Source organism: Aphelocoma coerulescens, chromosome 1 (genome assembly GCF_041296385.1).
Source record: "Aphelocoma coerulescens isolate FSJ_1873_10779 chromosome 1, UR_Acoe_1.0, whole genome shotgun sequence".
NCBI lineage: Eukaryota > Metazoa > Chordata > Aves > Passeriformes > Corvidae > Aphelocoma > Aphelocoma coerulescens.
In genome coordinates, this window is record NC_091013.1 from 88,147,776 (window position 1) to 88,171,363 (window position 23,588).

At 42.2% G+C, this 23,588-nt stretch overlaps 1 protein-coding gene across 2 annotated transcripts in view; it reads right to left on the minus strand.

Moving 5' to 3' along the window:
* The window catches only part of DLG2 (discs large MAGUK scaffold protein 2), a 1,009,135-nt gene that overhangs the window by 915,163 nt on the left and 70,384 nt on the right, over window positions 1-23,588 (minus strand). For both annotated transcript variants that reach the window (XM_069015930.1, XM_069015936.1), the window contains exon 4: window positions 23,129-23,191. In XM_069015930.1, the coding sequence (XP_068872031.1) occupies window positions 23,129-23,191 (63 nt within the window). The remainder of the gene's footprint in view (window positions 1-23,128; window positions 23,192-23,588) is intronic.

The following is a 23,588-nucleotide window of genomic DNA, read 5'->3' on the forward strand; positions in this document are numbered from 1 at the left end:
TCTGCCTTAAAACCTACCCCCACGCTGTCAATGTATTCACATGGTTTTCCTCCAAATTCTGTGGTTACTGAGGAGAGTATTTCAGCCACATTGTTCCTGCATTTCTCTGGCCACTGCTGCTACTGATTAAAGCCACTCACAGAGCTGTTGTCAGCTCAGGGAGCTCACACACAGCTGCTTCCAGTCAGCTGCATGCATTCCTGGCTGGGGAGGTATGGAAAGGAGCTGGAACCCCAGGCACCTGTTACATGTTTTAATAAGTAAGGTTGACTGTATTTTCTATAGATATAGAAATTCTTAGTTTTGGTTTACCATCAGAACGTTCCTGGAATTTAGTAGGGGACATTTTGTTGCTTCTCTAGGTAGACCTGATAGACAGAGCTCATCCATCATGGACAAAGGGGATGAGCAATGGAAAATGTGAGAAAAGTTAAGCTTGAGATCAACTTAAGCTTAATTCCCTCAACTGCTAAAAGCCTTTGTGATACTGAAAAAACTATAGAGTATTTCTTTCTCTCAGTGTCCCATATGGAAAATGGTGACCTTATCACTTGGCAGACACACAAGTGCCAGGTGAGGACTTGGGCATTAGTATGGACAGCACTATCAGCTGCATACCACGGAGGGAAGAAACATCTTCTCCCCGGTGTTTTAGATGCAAGGCTATACTAATTTCCAATGCTCAGATAAACATCAAAGCCAATTTCCCTGCTGCCTCTGCTCTGACTGCTCTTAGAATATAGCTTGAGATAAAAACTCAGAGTTATTGAAATTCAGAGAATAAGACTAAATTTTGACTGTGAGTCAGCCAAATTGATTTCCAGACTGATCAGTATTCATGCATAATTAAAGCTGGGCTTTTTTTTCCAAGCAGTTCACACATTTACCAACTATCAGTATTACAGGAGTAAGAATCTCTTTTACTGGAAAACACCTCCAGAGTCATCCAAACACTTTGCCTTTGGGTGCATACACCCTGGGAGACAGACAGGCACTTTGAGCAAGAACTTCACCCATGTAAGACAGCCTATAATTCCCCTCACTTTGTTGTTTTACATGTTGAGGATGTTTCCAGTCTGATGCACCTCTATTTGAATGGAAATCTGAACTTTGCAGAAATCCAGGAAAAAATTTACTTGCAAATAGCCTTCTATAATGTGACTTTGAAGATACCAATACTAGAGGAAAATATAGATCTGGTGCATTTCTCTATGTTATACCAGTATGTCATTTTTCTCTTTGAGTGGACAAGTGACTATTCTGTCATATCAAAACCTACACATACCATTCCAGTAAAAGAGTACATAAATAAGAAGTTTCCAGCACATTCCTATCTCTCCAGTTTCATGTCTTATAGAAAAAAAACAGGAAAGCACACAAGCAAAGGCATTAAATTGTTTTCTACAAACCAAAGATTTAAGACCCTCAACAATTCACAGTTCCTTTACTGACTTACTCTGTTCATGCAATTGCAGATTCATGGACCAACTGCTCAATTAAAGCTTCACCCATAGCTGCGGGCAGGAAGTATGGAAAAACAATCCCTAAATGCCATGACTGATTAAAATCATATTATAAAAAGTATGTTTCAGAGTTAGTTTTGCATCTGTTTAGTATTCTATTTTTAATACATTTAGAAAGTAAATTAAGCCACTTACAGTGAACCAAAACTTCCCTTGTTTCCATGGAAATGTTTAGAAGGCTGATCTGAAGTTAACCAGACTGGTAAATACAAATACTTGTTACCAGCCAGCTTAATCCCCACAGCTGCCTCTCATGCGCACCATCACACCCAGGAACCCTCCACACTGCGAAACACTCCTTAGTGACAGCTGATTCCGAGTCCACAGACAGAGAAGGACCCTCTCAAATATGTGTCACACTGACAGGGGCAGGGGCCACCAAGCCTGCACACTCATAGCTAAAAACTGTGTGCCAACAATAGACCCTTTTAATATTCCACAATTCAAAGGATGAGCTGGTGCTTTTTTATTTTAATTCTCTTTCATTGCCAGTTTTTCATCTTAACACCAGCAATTTTACACTGGTGTAATACACCAGTGTACACTTGTATCCAGTGAAATTACTTCTGCTTTATCCCAGGGTAAGCAAGATCAGAATGAGATCATTTGTGCTTTATTCGCGGGAGAAAAATGATGGATCGCTGTTCAAATATTAATATTGACATTTCCTATGGAAAGATCGTACATAATACATCAGTAATGCACAGCAAGAGTATTGCCTGTGGGTGTGGTTGCAGGGAAGTGTGAAGGTGTCCAGAGGTTTTGTAGGAAAAAGGGAAACTATATGAATACTGCTACAAAGCAACTAATAAAACTCAGTCATTTGTGCCTGTGTGAATCTGCAAACTTCATGCACATATCAATTTTTTGTTCAAGGCAGAAACCTGGCAAAACAAAAAAAGAGAGGCCAGTTTTGCTTGGCCAGAGTTTGAGTACAAGCTGACCTAAGAGCTTGCAGCTACCCAAAGGAGTGGATAGTGCTCCTCCATCCTGTCCTTCCATACACTTCCCTCATACCAGACACCTTCCAGCTTCACTCCTTGCACCAGCTTTCATGATTGTCAGGAATTTTCCTGAGGTAATTCAACTCATTAATTTGGCAGGAAGTTATACATTTTGATGGGGGGAGTTACTTTTCCTGTAGCTCAGCAAGTCAACCCCAGCAAGGGATCAACAAATGCCAAAGTCAGCCTGTATGGCCAGAGATGACTGCAAAGAGCATCAGCTGTGTATCTGAAATGTACTTCAACTTATCAAAGCCCCTATCACATACAGAACCATAGAATTTCCTGAGCTGAAAAGGACTTACAAGGATCATCAGAGTTCAGCTCCTGGCTCTGCACAGGACATCCCCAAGAATCACACCATGTTCCTTAGGGTGTTTTCCAAACATGTCTTGAACCCCGTCAGGCTGGTGCTGTGACCCCTTCCCTGGGGAGCCTGTTCCTGTGCCCAACCACCCTCTGGGTGAAGAAGCTTTTCCTGATATCCAACCTAAACCTCCCCTGATGCAGTTTCAGGCCATTCCCTTGGGTCCTGTCACTGGTCACCATAGGGAAGAGATCAGTGCCTGCCCCTCCTCTTTCCCTCACGAGGAAGTTGCAGACTGCAATGAGGTCTCCCCTCAGTCTCCTCTTCTCCAGGCTGAACAGACCAAGTGCCCTTAGCCACTCCTCAGGCTTCCCCTCAAGGCCCTTCACCATCCTCATGGCCATTTTCTGAATGCTCTCTAAGAGCTCATAAATGATTATTCATTTATTTAAGTAAGATGTTACCTTTCTGTATACACAGATAAACATATGCTTCCATCTAAAAGGCTGAAAAACCCAAAACAAACCCAAAGCACGATGGACAGTGACTGGTTTTGCAGTTACATTGTGACCAGCTCAAACAGAATTAGCATCCACAACATTTATCTCATCAAACAATAAGGAAAAGTAGTGGCAAAAATTCTCAGTTAAGCTGTGGATTAGGTGTCAATCCACCACCCTACTGCAGCTGTATGTGCAGCTCCAAGGAAAATAAAATCTGGTAAACAATAGACAAAGGGGAAGGGGGGTGGTAGAGATGTAAGAGACATCCAAGAGAATAAATGTTTGTATGTACAAGCCCTGGAAGCAGGTAAAAGGCTCTTAGCCAGAGGTATTCAAGCCAGTATGAACAAATCTGGAGAGAATGGCTTATCAAGTGTTTTCAGGAGGACAAAAATGCACTATCTGAAAGGGACACATAATAGTTACTCTGATATTTCTGATGTGTCACATGAGGTCAAACCTTTTAACATTTGTCAAGCTGGAAAACAACAGCAAAACTTGAACTATCTTTTACTGTGACTTCAGTCAGAACGGAGCCCAGCCCTGACAGCAGCTGCACAAGAAACAGCTGGCAAAGACCTAACATGCCTGAGCAGTCTCATCACCTCAGATTTCCAGTGTCTCAAGTCTTCTTTGGAAATAAATAGAAAAAAAAAACTGATAAAAACAAAACAGAAACCAAAAGTAATTTCTTTCCCAGTCAAAGTCTTCTGAACAGCATAAACAGGAGACGTGCTCATCTTCTTGGCATGCTGTATCTGCTACTCTATGCAGAATAAAAGTGTTTCTTTTCAAATATTTGTCAGAAAAAAAGCATAAAAGACAAGAAAGGATATTTGATTTTAAAAAACTATGACATTTAATGGGTTTTTTTTAAATGTATATATCAGTGTTGCTGATTAATTATGGGAAAATAAAGGTACTGTCTGAATCAGAAACCTTTAAGAGAACTGAAGATTCTCCCTGAAGCCCGAAGGACAGTTTGAAGTTTGGCTTACTGTTTTCTTAAGATCCCTGAAGCAAGCTGCCTTACAAGGACAAACGGAAAGATTCTGGTTCTTCAGCCTTGGAAATTAAAGGCTGAGACTCTCATTGCTGCCTCCAACAACTAAATTGGGGGGTCTGAAGAGGAAAGACCAAGACTTCTCTCAGACAGAAATACTGAGAGCACTACAGGCACCACAGGAAATACCTTCTCAATGCAATCACCATAACAGTGGCCAAATAGTGAAAAAGGGGACCTGAGAAGCTGCAAAATCTCCACCTAATAAAGTCCTCAGCACCTGATCTAAGTTGGTCCTGCTTTGAGAAAGGACAAGATTGTTCAAAGGTCTCTTCCAACATCAACCTATTGTGTGGTTCTACCTCATCAAAGTGGGCAGAGAAGATCGTGTCCTCCTCTTCCCAGTAGTTTCCAGGACAGCACTCGTTTGGAAACCAGCTGTGTTTTACCATAGCTTTCTAGGAAGATATGCCTGATAAAAAATTCCTAGTTTGTCAGAGCACTGTCTCCTGAAGAGGAGATTGCACCACTGTAGTCTGAAGTTTATCTTACAAAGATGAAATGTCGTATTCAGGGGACATCTGAGAGACGTCTGGACCATTTGCACCAGGGCTTTCAGGGGAAAAAAACCACTCAAGTCACTAAAGAGCCTACCTCCTTCCCTATACCTTAACAAATAGAGTCAAGTCCAACTCTGAAATGCTCCTTAGAAGTCAGGAAACTGGGTGACACAAGTAGGTTGAAAACAGCCTGGAGCAGTGCTTTTACCACAAGTCTTACTGCACAAAATTTCACCACTAGTTTCCCTCCCTGAAAATGCAGTTTCATGGAACAATTAACCTAATCAACTGCCCCTTTGCAAAAAGGGAAATTCTGTTTCTATTCTCAGTCACAGTCCTATATTTCTGCTGATTTCCTTGTGCCAGCCTTGGCATAGGTTTAATTCTAAGGTGAGCTGACACACCCATTTTCTTGGCGCCAAAGTGAATACTTTCCTGGCTATAACTAACTTGTCTACTTGTGGATCCACAGGAGCAGCAGTGCTGGTACAAGAGCAGCGGGGACAGGAGAGGACAACTATACTGCCAGGCGTTGCCTGTAATCAAAACAGAAAAAACCCTTGCAACAGTGTTAGAATAGAAAAGTAAAAATAAAACTTTTATTTGGAAGCTTTCAGGTGTCTTGTGGTGATGGGCACACCAGGAATCAAATTTCTACAACTTTGTAAGGTTAATTAATTAGGATATCTAACAGGCACATCCAACAGGAGATTCAGATGCCCCAGTAAGCCACCCCTGGGTCAGCCCCTTGGAGTTGGTCCAAGGGGCCCTCTTCCCCACTTCTTATTATGTCATATTGTAAGTTCCCTACTTGGAGTAAGACTAAACAATATTTCAGGAATCTGTTTCCAAGTTCAGCTTATTGTTCTAAAATCTAGGAAAAAGGGTAGGAAAAGTACTAGAGCTACGGCCATGCATTATCTACAAAGCCACAAATATATGAAAAAAATAAATAAAAAGCTTAGGCATCACAGGGATTCAGAGATCAGCTGAGTTAGAATTTGAAACTGTAGCTTGTAATGCAAATGCTCTTCAGTGCCAAATAGCGATGCCAGGAGAGGCCCCTCCAAGCAGGGCTGGGGCCGGCTCAGCAGTGCAAGCCATGGCTGGCAGTCCCATGCCAGAGAGCTGCCAGGAGCTGGCAGCTGAGAAAGAAAACCAAGGGTACTGATCCAATGGAGCATAAGTACTGTAGAAACAACTTTCTCATTTTAGCAGCATTTTGGACCTATTTAGCCTTAGTTGGGTCTCCCTTATCCAGCCCTTCCCAGAGGTTCCCAACAAAACTGGTTGTACTTTTCATTTTAGCATGAACTCCCCACATCAATATCCTTCTCTAAAGAATGCTAATGGGAGTTTTGCCACAGAGTTCAGGAGGGCGGGGGTAGATGAATATAGTGACTTGTGGGAACACCAGGAGCCTGCCTGGCTTCTGGCACACAGCCCAGCACTTTGAGTATTCAGAAGAGACCATTAGATCATTCAGCCTGACTTGCTGTATATCACAGGACATTGTATTTCACCATCTCATCCTTGCACTCAGCCCAACAAATATGTATCAGGTACAATAAACTGTTTTTCCCTGTATATATGCCAGCCTGCATGAATGAGATATTGTTTTCTGAAAAGGTATCAAGTCACTTCCAGTATCCTACAGCCTGCAGTGTAAGACTTCCTTGAATAACTCATGAAAGGGAGGGGAAATCTGACCACTGAAGACTGGTAAAAGTTGCTGCTTACAGGACCAATATATTTGATTAAATCAGCATCTTATTGCATGAAAATACCCATTTGCCAGTAAGTATCCTGGGATAAATATTCTTTAGAAACTGGGGTACGGTTCATGATTCAGAGCATGGTGCCTACTTAGATTAATTGCATTTAATTCCAAATGCTTGATTAACATTACAGTTTTATGCAAGCATCAGAGATGTCCCATTCCCTGGAAGTGCTCATGGACAGGCTGGATGGTGCTTTGAGCAACCTGGTCTAATGGAAAGTGTCCCTGCCCATGGATGATCTTTAAGGTCCCTTCCAACCCAAATTTCTCTGTGTTTCTACATATGGTGATGTATGGGGAATTTCAAGATGCTTTATGGCAGAGATGTAAGGATCACCATGCTCTTTCTCCAGCCACCACCCACAGCTCACTCATGTCTCACCTTCAGCCGGACCCAGTCACCTGCCTTCTGCCATCCCACAGTTTAGCTCTAATACTGACAGGAAGGACAGTGCTTGAGTGTTCAAAGCATAGCTAATATAGAATGCAGAATTACTGGCTAAATGAGAGTGCCTCCATTTAAACCAAATATATGAGCTTTTTTAGGATAGGAATCTCACAGCTGTTCACTGAAAGCTCATCTCAATCCTTCATTATTTATCTCACTGTGTCTGCAAAGTGACAGAAATCAGTAAACCCCCAAGGCAACGTTTCTGCCATCAAGAATTACCTACTGTTCATGCATTTTCCTCAGATGCAAGATTGTAATCATTAGCTGTAATATTATAACTCTCTCATGACTTTCACTTCATGTGTCTAGTCCAGCTTTGCAGCACAATACTGATATACTAAAGGGAATCCAGGAAAGATTATCATGATTTTCAGAGGGCTGACAGACACGGGATACTGAGAAGCAGCTGTGGCAACTAGATTTACCTGGTCTTAAGAAAAGGTAGAAGGAATGAGAGAAATCTCATTGCTAGCTACAGTTACTTAATTCTGCTGGGGGTGTAAAAAAGATGGAGCCAGGCCCTTCTCAGAGTTAACAACAGTGGGAATTGCAGGTAACACTTGGCACAGCAGATAGTGCAGTGCAGTGGAAACAGTGCTGAGTTACCTTGGGGAGCACCCGCGCTGCTCCGGGCTGTATTTCACCTCTTTTTGACAGAGAGAATTGTAGTACGTGACAAGCACTGTACCTCCACACCAAACCAACACATATCCACAACAGCTTGCAAACCACACCACAGATACACCCCCTGTTAAGGAAACTGCCCTGTCCAACCACCCAGGAGCAGTCACACTCGCACCACCTGAGCTGGGACCGAGGCCCTGTCACAGCTACACCCCACACTCACACAGTCACACCAGGGCTCCTTACCCACTCAACCCCAGGTTTCCTATAGCAGAGTCCCAGACGTCCAGATCCCTAAAACAATTTAATCTTGGTGCAATAACTAAATAACAAAATAACAGCCCGAGCTGGTGCCTCTGAGAAGGGGCCCCGAACAAAGGAGCCTTTGTTGGGGAATAGAATTATTGGGATCAATAAAAGAACTGTGCAAGCAATAGGGCTGGAAGTTTTTAGGCTTGTGTGTGTGTGAGAGACACTTTCCATGGGAAAGTCCCTGTGTAAAGGAAAACAATCAGCCTGAGAAAAAACAGGGAGTGAAGGACTTGCAGCTGTGCTATCTGGGAATGAAACAAGGGAGGTGAGCACAAAATTTTTTTGATCCTAACAAGACTGTGGAGACTTGCCAATGTAGGTCCAATTATGTAGAAATAGAAATGTGTCTTGATAAGCTTTAAGCCACTTAGGAGCTAACAAGCTGGTATACTATATAAGTGCCTTTAGACTGCTAATAAATCGGAGTTCATTTATCAACCATATTGGTTTGGATTCTCTTTCTCGCTCCCCCCTCCGGGGATCCGAGCTCCTCATCCCGTGCAGCTTCCAACAGGAGCCCCAAGGCTTTTACCCCCTCACGCTTTAAGCATGGGAAAGCCTGGCACCCTCGGTCCCCTGGATGGGCCACAGGTGCCCTTTGCTATGCCAAGGCTCGGCTGTTCACAGCCTCTTGGCTTGGGCTCCTGCCCCCAGAGCCCGAACTGCAGCTGCTCACCGAGATACCTGTACCGAGTGTGCTCCTCAGAACCCACTGCCCGTGTTTTATTCATGGATGAGAGATGAAGTGCACTAAGTGCCTGTGCTCCTGCCCGTGATGGCCATCAGCTGACTGCCACTCTGAACAAAACTGTCTCACTGCCAGCCTCGTGGGCTGACAGCTGCACAATGCACTGGAATCGTGTTTAAAAAACTGAGTTTCTTTAAAATATATCCCTATATTTTAGGACATGGAGGCTCCCTTAATAGAGAAGCTGAAAATTTACAATGCCGAAGTGCAAAGGAAGTGCAGCCAGTTAGTAGATGTTAGAGGAGGCCCATTTGAAAGTACAGCAACTTTTACAGGTCTTGTGTATTCATTTATCACAGCAGGGTCTAGAGGCAGAATGAGAATATCATTTTACACAAAAAGAAAAAAAAAAAAGCAAATTACAGACACCACATTTTGTTGAACATACACTATTCCCACTCATGAAACAAGACTATATTCTACCTTCATAATAACTTGAAGCTAATGAAGCACAGCTGCTTTATATGTTTCAGAAGTAGATTAAGACACAACAGGATGTTCAGTAACTATGTTAGAAAAGCAAATCCTGTAAGGTAGCTATATCAATCTAGAGAAAAAAAAACCTGCTTCCCAAAACTGGCTCTGTACTTTCACTATCTTATAATTCCTTTGGATTAACACATTCTCTTACACTGGATTCAAAAAAGTAAAAGCAAAGTTGATGGCAATTAAATATTAAGCCAAACCTTGCCCTGAGCTGTCTGCATGAATGTGTGCTGAGTAAGAATTTACATCCTTTCTTATGTAAACTTACATCCAAAAAGTGGTGAAAAAACTTACTTCAACAGCATTTACACAGTTATCTAAAGTACTGACACATATTTAGACAGTGTTCACATTTCAGTCCTTGTTGAAAACTGATGCTGTAGTTGTTAAAGAAAAAAAGAAAAGAAAAAATATGAGTGCTTTGCCAAAGTTTTCCGAACAGCTTCAACATACACCTCTTTTTTCATATATTAGTGTGGTGCAGGATGTTTTCCAAAATTAATACATTTGTAAGTTAAAGCGGAAAAGAAATATTAGAAAGTACACAACTTTTACAAACATTAAGAGGAAAGCATTTTCAGCTTCATATTATACTATAAAACACTCCTGGATTGTGGACATAATATTTCTGACATTTGAGTCTTACTTCAACCTTTGCACCTCAGAAACTTCTTTCTAAAATACTTCTTGCTATTTTCAAATCACTTTTCCAATTGCCTTTATACCAACAGCGTTGATATGCATCACACCTTGCTCAGAGTAGGTCAGATCCTGCTCCAGCTCTAGCAGTGTAAATCTGGCACATGTGACCCCAATTAAGGTTACTACAGAGTAGCATGGGTGTAATTTAATACAGAGCTTGGATTCCTTGCTATATTAGTACCCCTTTTAAATACCACTCCTTTAAGGTCTGCACAACTCAGAGATTTAATTGCATGCTACACTTTACTGAAATGCTGAGAATCGGCCCCCATTCTGCCAAATACAAAGCCTTATTTTAGTTCTTAGCTGGCTTTCCACTAATCATCCCCACAGTTTGCAATGGTAGGCATGCTGTTTGCAATGATGTAAGCCTAGAGAAGATTCAGTGAAGTCTCTGGAGAAGTACAGATGCAAAAAAGACAAGAGAGAGTACCCAATACATCTATCATACTCATACATACACAGGCCCACCCATTATGCATATTCAGTGCAAAGATCTGCTGCTCACTTTACAGGATAATGTATTAGGGATAATGAATCTGGACCCTTGGATCCTAAGGAGATGAAAAGGTAGTAGGTGTTTGGTATGCAGATGCACTGAATAGTGCACTGTGATGATTAAAAATAAAAGCCCAAGGTGAAAACTGTAAGGGATCTTACTAATGATCACAGGCAGATACAGGTGGGGTGAGGAGCAGGACAACAGGTCCCATCCTTCCCTCATGAGTTAGAAACATAGAATTGTTAAGGTTGGAAAAGACCTGTAATATCATTAAGTTCAACCATTAGCCTAATACTACCAAGTCCATCACTAACCCACATCCCTAAGTGCCACATCTACATATCTTTTAAATACCTCCAAGATGGTGACTCCACTGCTTCCCTGGGCAGCCCGTTCCAGTGCTTGACAATTCTTTTAGTGAAGATATTTTTCCTAATAAATCTAATCATAATCTAAATCTCCCCAGACATAATTTGAGGCCATTTTCTCATTTTCCTGTCACTTGCTGCCTGGGAGAAGAGACCAGCTTCCACCTGTCTACAACCTCCTTTCAAGCAGTTGTAGAGAGTTAAGGACCCTTAGCAGAGACAGCCAGAAACTGCGTGGATATCATTTGCTCAGGCCCTTCACCTACATAATTAAGCACTAATGCAAACTCTGTGGGGTAATTACAGCTTATATACCCCATCCACATAAATGTATGTCCTATTCTGCCATTCCTCCAGCAGCTGCAGCTTGGAGGTAGGAATCACATCAGTATCCTTCCTGCACCTGAGGGGATCATGACTCGGGGCCCTTGGGACTACTTTGATCCAGCAGGGAATGCCATGCAATCCTACAACCGCATTCTCGTCATGACAGTTTAATGGTGCTCAGAAATAAATGTTCATCACTTCACCACACACTTAAAGCAGCGTGGGTGCTGACAGAAATAAATGTTTTTCAGAGACAGGAAAAAAATGAAATAATAAAGGAAAAAATATTGCAAAAACAAATAGGCAATTAAAACTTATTTCTTAAATATGACAAGCCTTTAACTGAGACAGCCCTGCCATAATAAAACCATTAAAAACTCATTAAGTGGGCTGTGGAAACTTCTACCAGATAGATATGAGATTTCATTGACAAAAGAACAAGATGCAACAGATGAATGAGCCTGGGATCTATAAGATTTGTAAAGTCTTTTAAAGTTTATTGTACTTTATAAAAAGCTAAATATTACTGCCAAAGTCTATGAAGACCATTCCTATGTCTATATCTGTTTAATGGGGTGGTCAGAGAGATAACCAGGAAATTAATATCTCAGATGCTAGTAATGGAGGAATTGACAATTTTCATTAGAAACAAAATAACGTTCGCAACTACGGTGATTTAATCTCAGTGGCCATCCCAGTATCTTCTGCATCCCCTCCCATTGCTTTCTGTCCTTTCCTTTTCCAAGGAGGATGACAGACCTGGCAGTTAAATGACTTGGAAGGATATATATGCAGGAAACCATCAGCACAGGCTTCCTGGAAGCACTAACATGAGCTCATTGCTCCAATTCCTTCTCCTCTAGCCCTCTGCACACAGCTATCCATGACTGCCATGTCACCCTCAGATACCCTCTCCATAGAAGATTTGACACTAAATCAGTTGCACATTGCAGTCCTATAGGTGAAAATCCTCCCACTTTGTTCAGATCACATTTCAGATACAGATATGGTTATGAAATGGTTCCAGAGTGAAAAGTAATTGACTGATTCATCGTTTGATGAATTTATATACACTGATACATTATTGCAGGAAACATCCAGAAGCAGGCTTTAACACCTAGTTTATATATCTAATCAAATGCATATATATAGATATATATGTGCAATGTATCTAATTTATACAGGTTAAGAAATGGCACAGAAATTCCTTCAACAGGAAAGCAAAAAGGCTTGCCCTTTCTTCAGAGAGATAAAAGGTACCAATTTACTCGTTAAGCAGGGAAGCAGGAAAGAAAACAATTGTAGTAAGAAGCTGAAGTCAGGAGGACATGTAAAAGTACTGGCTAAAACATGTTTGTTCTGTACATAGTCCTATTTGTCAAGTCTTTTAATACAAAATGAAGCATTACATTTGTTCACTTCCCCAGAAGTTGCATATTTCTGTGATTTTCAAACATGCCTTACCATCAATTCATAGGTTGCTCCTCCCTCAAGACCCCCATTCCTCTTCCTCATTAAAACACCTGAAGCCAGAAAGGAAGCTGCCATTCTCTACGGTGCACCAGGAGAGGGTAGAGGGGATCACCACTGCCTCTCATGTCGAATCAGAGCCACAGGCAGAAGATATACACACAGGAAATTGAGTGGAGTCATGGTTAGGAGATGGGAGAAAAGACTATGAAGGATGAGGAAGTGGTAAAGGGCAGCAGGCTGTGCTGATGAGGCTGGGAGACAGATGAGCTCAGAGGAAAACCATTTAACTGTGGAAGTAGATAAATGAAGTTCCTGCCAGTGGCCGTGAGGAAGGAAGGAAGTGGCTGCATCACTGTTGTGGGTTAGATATGGGCCTTAAAATTTGACACTCTATTGGGATAGGCAGATTCCCCTCTAAAGTCTTAGAAACCCTAACTGAAAGTAAAACACTAGACACATTTGTGATATTAGAACATGAAGGAGTGCTGGGGATCTGACTCATATTTTGAACATATAATGATGGCAATATTGTGACACTAACAGCTTCAATTTACTATAACAGAATTCTCACGGTATGTGTGATGGGAGAACACAGCTGCAAACACTTTCATGGGGAGTGTTAGATGTTTAGTTATCATTTAGTCTGGGTTTATGGGCTCAGCCTTCTTCCAGATTAAAAAAATGGGAAGAAAAAAATCCATTTACTTGATGATTGTGTATCCAGGCATTATTGGAAACCATAATAAAAGGTATTACTAGTCATTTTTATTACTGACCAACATTTTCAAACCAGAGCCTGGAGCCTGGGTTTAAGCATATTTGGTCCAATATGATATATTTTCCATTGATTTTTCTATAAGCAGCCACAAAACATTTACATGACCTCTGCTAAACTTGATCAAAATTAAAAAGAAGATCCAGTGCTGGATGTAGAAATCTTTATTCAATCATACTAAAAACTAAGCAGAATGAACTTCTGCTGCAAGGTTTGGTTTCAACACAGTTCCCAGCATCTCTGAAAGTCATATACTTTAGGATCATTTGGTTGGAGGTTCAGGGGAAATACCTTATGGTGTGGAGCTGTGGATGGAATTTAAATTGAAATTATTTATGTCCTGTTCTATTTTATGCCAATGTTTAGTGTCACTCCATAAAGCAAACCCTAACATAGATATAAATCTGTCAGCATTGCATAAGCAGTGTCAATCCATTGGTCCTTACATAGATGCAGTTGCTGAAGGATCCCTATCAATGTCATTTTTCCCATGCTAATTTGTGCACCTTAGACACAACACAATAGGCAATTTGGATCCAGAACTTCTCTATCAGCAACAGACAAAACAAAATATCTGTAAAATAATATGCGGCTCTTGTGGAGCGCAAAGGATGATTGAGAAAAGGAATGAAAAAGCTGAGAACTAGCAGCCCCTGAATGCAAAGGCTGTGGAAAGCCAAGCCTGTCCTGCCCCTTGCTTTGACAGCTGTAATCCTGACTGAACCCTTTGGGCACTTTGGGCACAGGGATGCCATTAATAATACCTTTCAAGTCATTCCTTCTGTTACCTCTGCTTTACAGTTTCTATTTATTAAATTACTGCCTATCTCTTTTTATATCTATTTTCAAAACAGAGGAACACAGAGATAGGATTTATCAAAGCAAAAAATAGCTCATGGGTCAGCTGCCCCAGGCTATGTTGAAAACTGAACAAAAAGAATGCTAAGCTGCCTGTCACCAAAATCATCCTAATTTAGGAGTACAAGTACAGTTCCTGTGACTAAGAAAATATTTTTTTGCTATTCCAATGCAAAGGCCATTATTGACATAACCAGATTTTATCTTTGGTCATTACAGATCTAAGCTTTTAAACTTTTTTCTTTAAAATACTGGACAACATTATGCTTTTTAAGATCAAGAAGTCTGGTTAGTGTTTTCCAGAAAATATCAAACTCTAGACGCTCTTCCTTACCCTCCTCTTTATTAATCAAATGTTCTATACTATGCTTACAAGCATGGAGCAGGCTGCCTGCATATTCCCTGGAGCAGATAGTTGGAAGTGGCAGCCTGCACTGTGTCAACATCTCCTTGACCTTCAGGCTGCTCTGAGGGTCTTGACTCAGAACAGCATTTGGTCTGCAGCAGATCCTCCTTTTCTGTGACTTCCTAAACCTCACTGCTCTACTGTGCAGTAATAATCTATGGTTTGTTTATTCTGATAGCACAGACCTAAGCAACACCTACTTCAACAACTTAGATGTGAGAGGTTTTCCCATCTGTCTGAAATGTTACACAAGCTGCTATTTAATGACCACCGGCTGAGTTTTGTGCCAAATAATGGCTACAAGTGCAAGTATGGGATTTGACTTGTCTAAATAATTACTTTTTATCTCTAGTTTATGATTTCCAGCCTTTGCAGCACACACCTCACATTTCAGCAAGTCTCTAATATGCACTAGTATTTAAAAAAAGAAAAACCAAACAAAGCCTAAGCAATTTACAATGAATCCCACGACACTGATTGAAGAAGGTCTATCACATCATCACATGCCCAGCTGCTGGCTTTACATGAACACACAAAATTATACTTCCCAAAACACATCTGCTTTTCACAGCTGTATTGGTTTTGTGTGGCAAAGTTTTTCACAGCAGGGATGCTACAAGGAAGCTTCTGTGAGAAAATGCCAGAAGCTTCCCCTGTGTTCAACAGAGTTAATCCCAGCCAGCTGCAGGAACCCAACACTGACCAAGCCCAAACCCATCAGTGATGATGGTGGCACTTCTGAGATAAATTTTTTAAGAAGGAGGGGAAGGGGACAAAGGGAAAGGTTTGAGAGAAACAGCCCTGCAGACCCCAAGGTCAGTGAAGAAGGAGAGGAAGGAAGTGCTCTAGGTCCCAGAACAGACATTTCCCCTGTACCCTCTGGAAGATACCCATGCTGAAGCAGTTCATGAAGAACTGCAGCCTGTGGGAAGGGCCCATGCTGGACAAGTTTGTGAAGGACTGTGTCCCATGGGAGGAACCCCTTGCTAGAGCAGCAAAAGAAAGAGAGGAAGGAGTAGCAGAGACAACTTGAGTTGAACTGACTGCAGCTCCTATTCCCTCTCCCCTTGCATCACTGGAGGGAGAAGGTAGAGAAAATAGGGAATGAAATTGAGTCCAGAAAGGAGTGGGAGAAGGTGTTTTAAGACTTGGGTTTATTTCTCATTACTCTACTCTGATTTGATTAGCAATAAAGTACATGAACTTTCCCCAAGTCTGTTTCACCCATGACAGTATAACTGATGAGTGATCTCTTCTTGTCCGTAGGTTGACCATGAGGAGACTTTTGTTAGATTTTCTCTGCCCTGCCCAGCTGAGGAGAAGAGGGATAGGACAGCTTTGGTAGGACACTTGATGTCCAGCCAAGGTCAACCCACCGCAACAGCTGGTTCCCCATGTGCAGCAGAAAAATGGTGTTTTTCTTGTCAAGCTCTGAACTGCAATTAAAGACAAAAGCAACAACAGGCATGACCTACTCAAGGTTCCACAAATCCAGTGGTACACACTTCTTCTGGCAGATATGGGACTGTTGAAGATGCTGCAGCACAGACCAGGCTGTCCTTTGTGTGTTGCTCATGGCACAGCAAAGCCAAGCACTGCTTCAAGAGGCTGATGGAGATCACTGCCAGCAGTGATGCTCTGGCTCCATCCTTGGGGTGTGGATGCTGTAGCCCACCACCAGCAGGTGGTGTTTGTGTGATAGGACAAAGTGGATACAACTTTCACCTTTCTCTCTGTGTCTCCTCAAGCTGTGCCAGAGGCTCCTGCTTGGCTGGTTCATGGGGGACATCCTGGTGATGTGTCATGCTCTCATGTCATCTTGTCTTCTTTGCACCATACACCCACAGTAGGCTTTAGTGTTACAGGACCTTGCACTGATGAACTGGAGTTTAAACATACAGAAATAGAAGAAGAGGAAGATAGCTCTGACTTTTTTCATTCACTGGTCTTCAGCATTTAATGTGCTGAAATAATTGTGTTGCTCATTTGTGCCGCAACAGGATGTGTCACACAGTTAAAATTTACTAGACAAATTTCACCCTGTGGATTTGGGAAGGGCAACAGTCTATTTGGTAGTAGCCAGGCAACACTTTCTGAAACAAACATTACATGTACCCCAGAGGTTTTGGTTTTTTTTCTTTCTACTGAGAAGTATCTTCTGACCATTTCCTAGCTCACACTTTTCCATAGTCAAGAGCAGCTCCATCACTGCTGCCAGTGAACACACAGGGCTTTGTGGTGCTGCATTTAGGTTTGGGGTCCAGTTTACCTCAAAATGGGGCTCAATCATTTTGCTGAGGCTGAGCCCTCTACCCGGCTCATGCTTCTAAGAAGTTGGACACATCACCATGAACAGCTTAAGCTCAGAAGCCCTCACAAGTTCATAGCTAAAGTCACATCCATTTTTGGGTGGGGATGTTGGGGGTTTTTTGGTTATAAAATAAAACTGAAAGGAGCAGGGGAGTAACAGAGCCAAGTAACTGTATCCTCATAAACACAGGTGGGTTGCCATTCACTGATAAAAAGTGCACTAAACTCTGTGCAATGTTAATTTGCTCATCCTCCAGTGATGCTCTACTGTTCTTTATGGGTTTGGTATCAGAGATGAATGCTAATATAATAATATATAATTAATAATATAATAATATATAATAATAAAATAATATATAATGAATAATATAAACGTCCCTGTACATTAATCAGACATTAGTGACCTTTTCTTACCAGGCTACACTGGAGCTCAACCCCAGAGCTGCAGTGAAAGGCCACATGGTCTTATTAAACTTCCTGTAAAAATTGCAATCAGAGAAGGCATCATAGTCTCCATAGAAAACTGAAAAGAAATCTCCATAGATACCTACAAATTAAATAAAGGGCTCTGGTTGGAAATACTGAATTGTGGGTGCAGTCCAAAGCCTTCCCTCACCCTCTCTATAGCCCAGGACCCCCTTACAGCCCAGACTGGGTCCACCAGCCCTGTCCCCAGTGGTGCCATAGGATATTGGACTCCAGTTTCACCCCAGTGGTAAAGTCAAGGAGATGAGAACTTGTGCAGTGGTGCTAAACAGACACTGAATCCTGCAGTGCCTCTGAGGGGAACAGAAATATCACAGATTAACAGCATCAGTGCAGGAAAAGCAGAGCCCCGAGAGGTATGACCAGGTCTTCACACTCTCGTGTTTTTGAGGAGGCAGGTGGGGAAGAGGCACAGCTCTCATCAGGGAAAAGACAGCAGCAGCAGCAACCAGGTCTGCTGTCCTGCTTGTTTATTCTGGAAAAACTGGTCACATCCGAGGAAAATCAGGAGATCTCTGTGGGCTTTAGTATGACCAGGAGAGAGAGCACAAGGGAGAGAGGGAAGGACTGCTCTCTGTAGCAATAGAAGAGGAATCATGTCAGGCACAACTCAGAAAGGGATCTGAATATGGCCACAGAGAAAAGAGAGAAGACAGGTGGCTTTTCCAAGAGGACACCCTCATCCTCTATGTCCTCTTGCAAACCAGGCTTCCTCTGGAAAACTCAGGAGTGGTAGATCTGTATTTATATAAGGAACCATGAATGAGTCACACCTGGGAGATGTTTAGGGGCTAAATAACGCATCTGTTGCTCACCAACAGAGATGTCTTGCTTGCAGAGATTTCCTTGAAGCTCTGTGCTGATGGGATAGACTTGCTCTGGCACCTGAGTTACCTTGGGCATCTCTGCATGTTCTTGATGATGCTGAAAAGCATCCATGGTAGGCATTTATTGCTTCCCCCTTATAGCCATTTCACCATTATATGTAGAGCCATTTCACCATTATATGTATCTGTCTTGTCCTCAATTTTTTCTTGACTATGTGCTCCTTGATCCTTTTTACCCTGTATACACACACCTATTCTGCCACCTTAGATGTATTTTTAACTCCTTGCTTTTTACTGACTTCAGGTTTTTGTAGAATGTTATTCTTTCTAACTCAAATCACCACCAAGCCATATAAAATACATAATCTTTCTTGCACATATATAAAAAATATTCTCTCCAGTCCATTATTTTCTATTGACACATTTCTCCAATTCATCCACATCAGTATGGCATTGATGTTCCAGAATCAGCAATACTGTTCCACCTGTGCCATGTACAGCTGGATCTTCACCTCCCTGGAAGATAATGTTTTTGCCTCTGTGTGTAGCCCCAAAATCATACTCTTCAGTGCCAGTATAAGCCCACTAAATGGTTTCCCACTGCTTTCTCTAGGGGTTGGTTTGTTTTTTTCGTTTCTAGTGCTCTCTAAGTATCTCTCTCCTGCAGAACAGTTGAGTCTCTGATTATTTTTCCCAGATGTAAGAAACAGAATTTTCCAAGCTGGAACTTTTCTTTTACTATTATTCTATATTTCTAAACTTTCTACCACTTTTCCTCTTGTTAATCCTTCCAACTCCTTGCAAGGCAACATCCTCTGCTCACTTAGGGATATGGTATATCTTGAGCAGAAAGAAAACCCAGGAACACACTGTGACTTAAGTTGACAATTTGTTCCCTCGTGATAGGCATCTGTTAGCATCTACAGATACATGGCAAATTATTTTTCCCTCCATGCTTTCTCCTTGCTTCTGCTTGGCATGCTTCTGCTTGGCAGGCTAAGGCTGGGGATCCCTCTTCCACCCCTTCTTCTCCATGGCTGCTAATACATCTGTGTGAAGGAAACAGAGCTGCCCTAGAGAAGCAAATCACACAGAATTATTGCATGGCTGGGGTCAGTAAGGCCATCTGGAGATCACCTCAACCCCACTATTAAAGCAGATTCAGCTGGAACAGGCTGAACAGGATCACATCCAGCGGGGTTTTGAATATCTCCACGGAAGGAGATTCCACAACCTCTTTGGGCAACCTATTCCAGTGCTCTGTCACTCTCAAAGTAAAGAAGCTTTTCCCCATATTCAGATGGATGTTCATGGGTTTCAGTTTGTGACTGGTGTCCCTTGTCTTGTTGCTGGACACCCCTGAAAAAGGTCTGGCCCCATCCTTTTGACAACCACCCCTAAGATACTTAGGTGCTTTTTCAAGATTCCTTCCTCTCCTCTTCCTAACTACAGATGCTCACTCATGTAATCTTCATGGGAGGAGAGATGATCTTGCCCCTCTTGTGCTGCTTTACAGTCCCTTACAGCTCACCAGGCAAGCAACTCCACTAAAATGAAACACATCCCAGCAGCCTCTCTCTCCATGACTCCTTCAATTTATTATTTCTCCACCTGTTTATCACCTTCCTTGATGGTCTCAGGCAGTGTAAAAGTACTCTCAGACAAAAAGAACTCCTAAACTTGTTTTTGTAATTCAGTGAATCAAAATCTCCCCTTTGTGAGACTTTTTTTCCTAGAAATACTCACAATTTCTACACAACCTCCCACTGGAGCTAATGAGGGCTCAGATGTTTTCTAATCTTTCTCTAGCTCTAACTCCCATCAGCACTGATGGTCAGACAGGCTGGATGCACCAGTTTCAAGTGCTATTCATATGTTTTCATTCTCTTGCTCCATGTGTTCCCCAGCCAGGGAGCAGAGATTTTTCCTACTGGCTGCTCTCAGGATGGATCAGACAACAATTGGTACTCAGAGCAACATAAATAAAGATGTGGACAGGTAAAGTTATAGAGTTTAAATCCTTCAAGTACAACATTGATTTAAAGTAACAGGTATTAAAAATTTATCTATAGCTTTTAAATCCCACATCATTCTAGAGTGGAAGCAGATGACCATCCCCATGCTACAGCTGAGGAGAACACACAAAACCACAAGACATATCAAAGATCCCATTTAAAATGTCCCCTTTCAGTCATTCCCAGAAGCTGTCAGGGGTATTTCTGAATTTTCTCCAGAGGGATTAACAATTAACATTTTTCTAGAGACTGTTAATTACTGTTGGTACCAACTGTAAGAGTCCTTCAAATCTGATGTGAAAGGCTATAGAGGTTTTCTAACCTATGGTTTCTGTAGAAGCAGTGGCAGATCCCAGCTTCCAAAATTAGCACAAGACATTTGATGGGATCTTACGAGAGGGGTTGCCACTGAAAGCAAATGTCTCTGCATGTGCCGCTGCCACTGTTCTTAAAATTATATTCACAGTTTTTAAGTTTGGAAAAGACACTGAAGATCATCAAGTTCAACAGTCAACTTAGCACCACCACCATGTTCACCATCAAACCATGTCTTCAAGTTTCATATCCACACAGGTTTTGAACACTTCCAAGAATGGTGATCCACCACTTCTCTGGACAGTCTGTTCTAATGTTTTACAACCCTTTCCATGAAAAAAAAAATCATACTATTAAAACTAAACCTCCCCTGGTGTAGCTTGAGGCCATTTCCCTTCATCTTGTCACTGCTACTTGGGAGAAGGGACCAACACCCACCTCACTACAATCTCCTTTCAGGTAATTGTGGACAGCAATAAAGACCCCCTTTTCTCCAGGCTAAACACCCCCAGCTCCTTCAGCTTCTTCTCATCAGACTTGTACTCCAGATATTTGCCCGGCTCTGTTGCCCTTCTCTGAGGTCCTGGTTCCAGGCTGGATCTGTGGGAAGGGGAGCTGCCAAGACATTGTCTTATTCAATACCACCTTATGCTATTGTCAGAGGAGGGAAAAAGGGACTTCCTGTCTGGCTTCTGGGATAGAGGGTGTCCCTCTCTGGTGGAACAAAGCGTGGCAGGGTGGGGAACCCATTGGCCATTGTTCACTGTCTTGGGGTCACTCTGTGTGGAGTTGGGCTGGGTCAGCATTCTGCATGGAAATCATCCTCTCTTTATACACTTTTGTTAATAATATTGCTGCTGTTACTGTTTGGGTTTTTTTCTCATTGCTGTTTCCAGTAAATTGTTCTTATCTCAACCCATTATCTCTACCTTTTGTATCTCCCACTGGAGCGGGGAGGGCAGCAGCTTATGTGTTTCTTTTAGTGGGAGTACTAAATTGAGGAATACCATTCCTAAACCATGACATCTGGAAATGTTCCAGCCTCTTAATGTCCTTCTTGCAGTGAGGGGCCCAAAACTGAACACAGGAGTTGAGGTGTGGCCTCACCAGTGCCCAGTACAGGGGGACAATCACTGCCCTGGTCCTGATGGTGACTATTGCTGATACAGGCCAGGATGCTATCGGCCATCTTGGCCACCTGGGCACACCTGGTTCATGTTCAACCACTATCAACCAGCAACCCCAGACCCCTCTCTGCCCTTTCTGCTGGGCAGATTCTCAGCCACTCTGTCCTGTTGCACTGCCTGGGGTTGTTGTGCCCCAAGTGTAGGGCTCATGACTGAATTTCATACAATTGGCATCGGCCTGTTGATCCAGCCAGTGCAGATCCCTCTGTAGAACCCTCCTGCCCTCCAGAAGATCTACACTCCCACCCAGCTTAGGTGTCATCTCCAAACTTCCTAAATCTACACTCAATAAGTGATGAGAAAGAACTGAATTTCTTGATGAGAAAGAAGAGTACATGTCCACTGAAATGCTGGGAATCACCCTTGCCAATGAATGGGTGAGGAGGAGTTGGAGCAAAGCTTGGAGAAGTTGAGGGAAGGAAGGAGAAGGCTGAAATCAAGAAGTGTGCTTGGGAAGCAAAATACCTCACTGAGCAAATATCTCTGAGCACTGCAGGCTCAGACCATGTACCCCTAAGTGTTTCTTCCCCTTCATTTCAGATATTTCTGGCTCCTTTTTCCAGACACAAAGCTGCTCTGAAATGAGAGCTAACAGCATAAGACTTCTTGAAGGGCTACAGCGCTAAAGAGAAATAGCAACTACTTCTGCAGACAGATGTGATGGATGAATGCAGCTAGCATTGGATCTTTGGAACAGCCGTTCCTACCCCTTGGGAAAAAGGGAATGTAAATAGCCACTGAAACCCTCCGGTGTCAGGTAAATGAGGATAATAAGTATGCTAGTAATGCCCTAAGAAAGCGACATAACATAAAATATACCTTTTTCGTGACAGTAGTGCGAAGCAAAATATACATATTTTGTACACATATTTATTTATACAAAATACCAGATGCTACTTTAATTGCTTGCTTTTATAATAAATGTAATTTATTAAAAAGACGTAATTTTCAAAAAGGGAAGGTTAATGAAATCTGCCAGAATCACTTGGAAAGTGGATGCAAAGAGAGAGAACAGTGGCCATTTATCTCTTTTTCCTGATGTCATGAGGGAAAAGATTAACAGAAGGTAAAAGTAAAACCTACAAAGTCAGGTTTGATTGCTTATTTGCTGCTGTGTTATATATGATATGCCCAATGAAAACCAATGAAGCTTAACACCGTAACTGGGCAGGAATAAAAGATTTGCACTCTAGAAGGAGGATACAGAGAACAGTAATAATTCAGATGGAGATTGTGTGTCAGGCCAGGACTTGTCTTACCAAGTGTAGACACCTACAGTGTGGTTGTATCCAGGAGAGGCACTTCAAAGGCACAACTGCTCTTATTCTGAAGGCTGGACCTGAAACAGTGGATGCCTCTTACCTTGGAAATGCCTCTTTTTCCATGCTGACAATAAAAGAGTTCCTCTATAATATGTTGATCTATAGTGCAGAAGTCTAAAGTTGGTCAGAATTAATATAGATCCCTTATAATTCAATGATAGCCCAGGGACCCATCAGCAGAGCAGTGAGTTTGCCCCTGGATCATGCAGGACTGTCTGGAGTTGTACCATCTTGTGAGTAGCAGCCACTTAAGGGGCAGGGCTACGGAAGCATATTCATGAGGCTGGGAGCTGCCAGGGATGGGAACTCGAGAACCAAGCAGGAGACTTATTCCAGCCCTATATCAGTATTAGCCATGAGAGAGCAGAAGGAAGGGAAGAGAGAATATTCACCCAAAGCTGTCCTTCAGCTGTG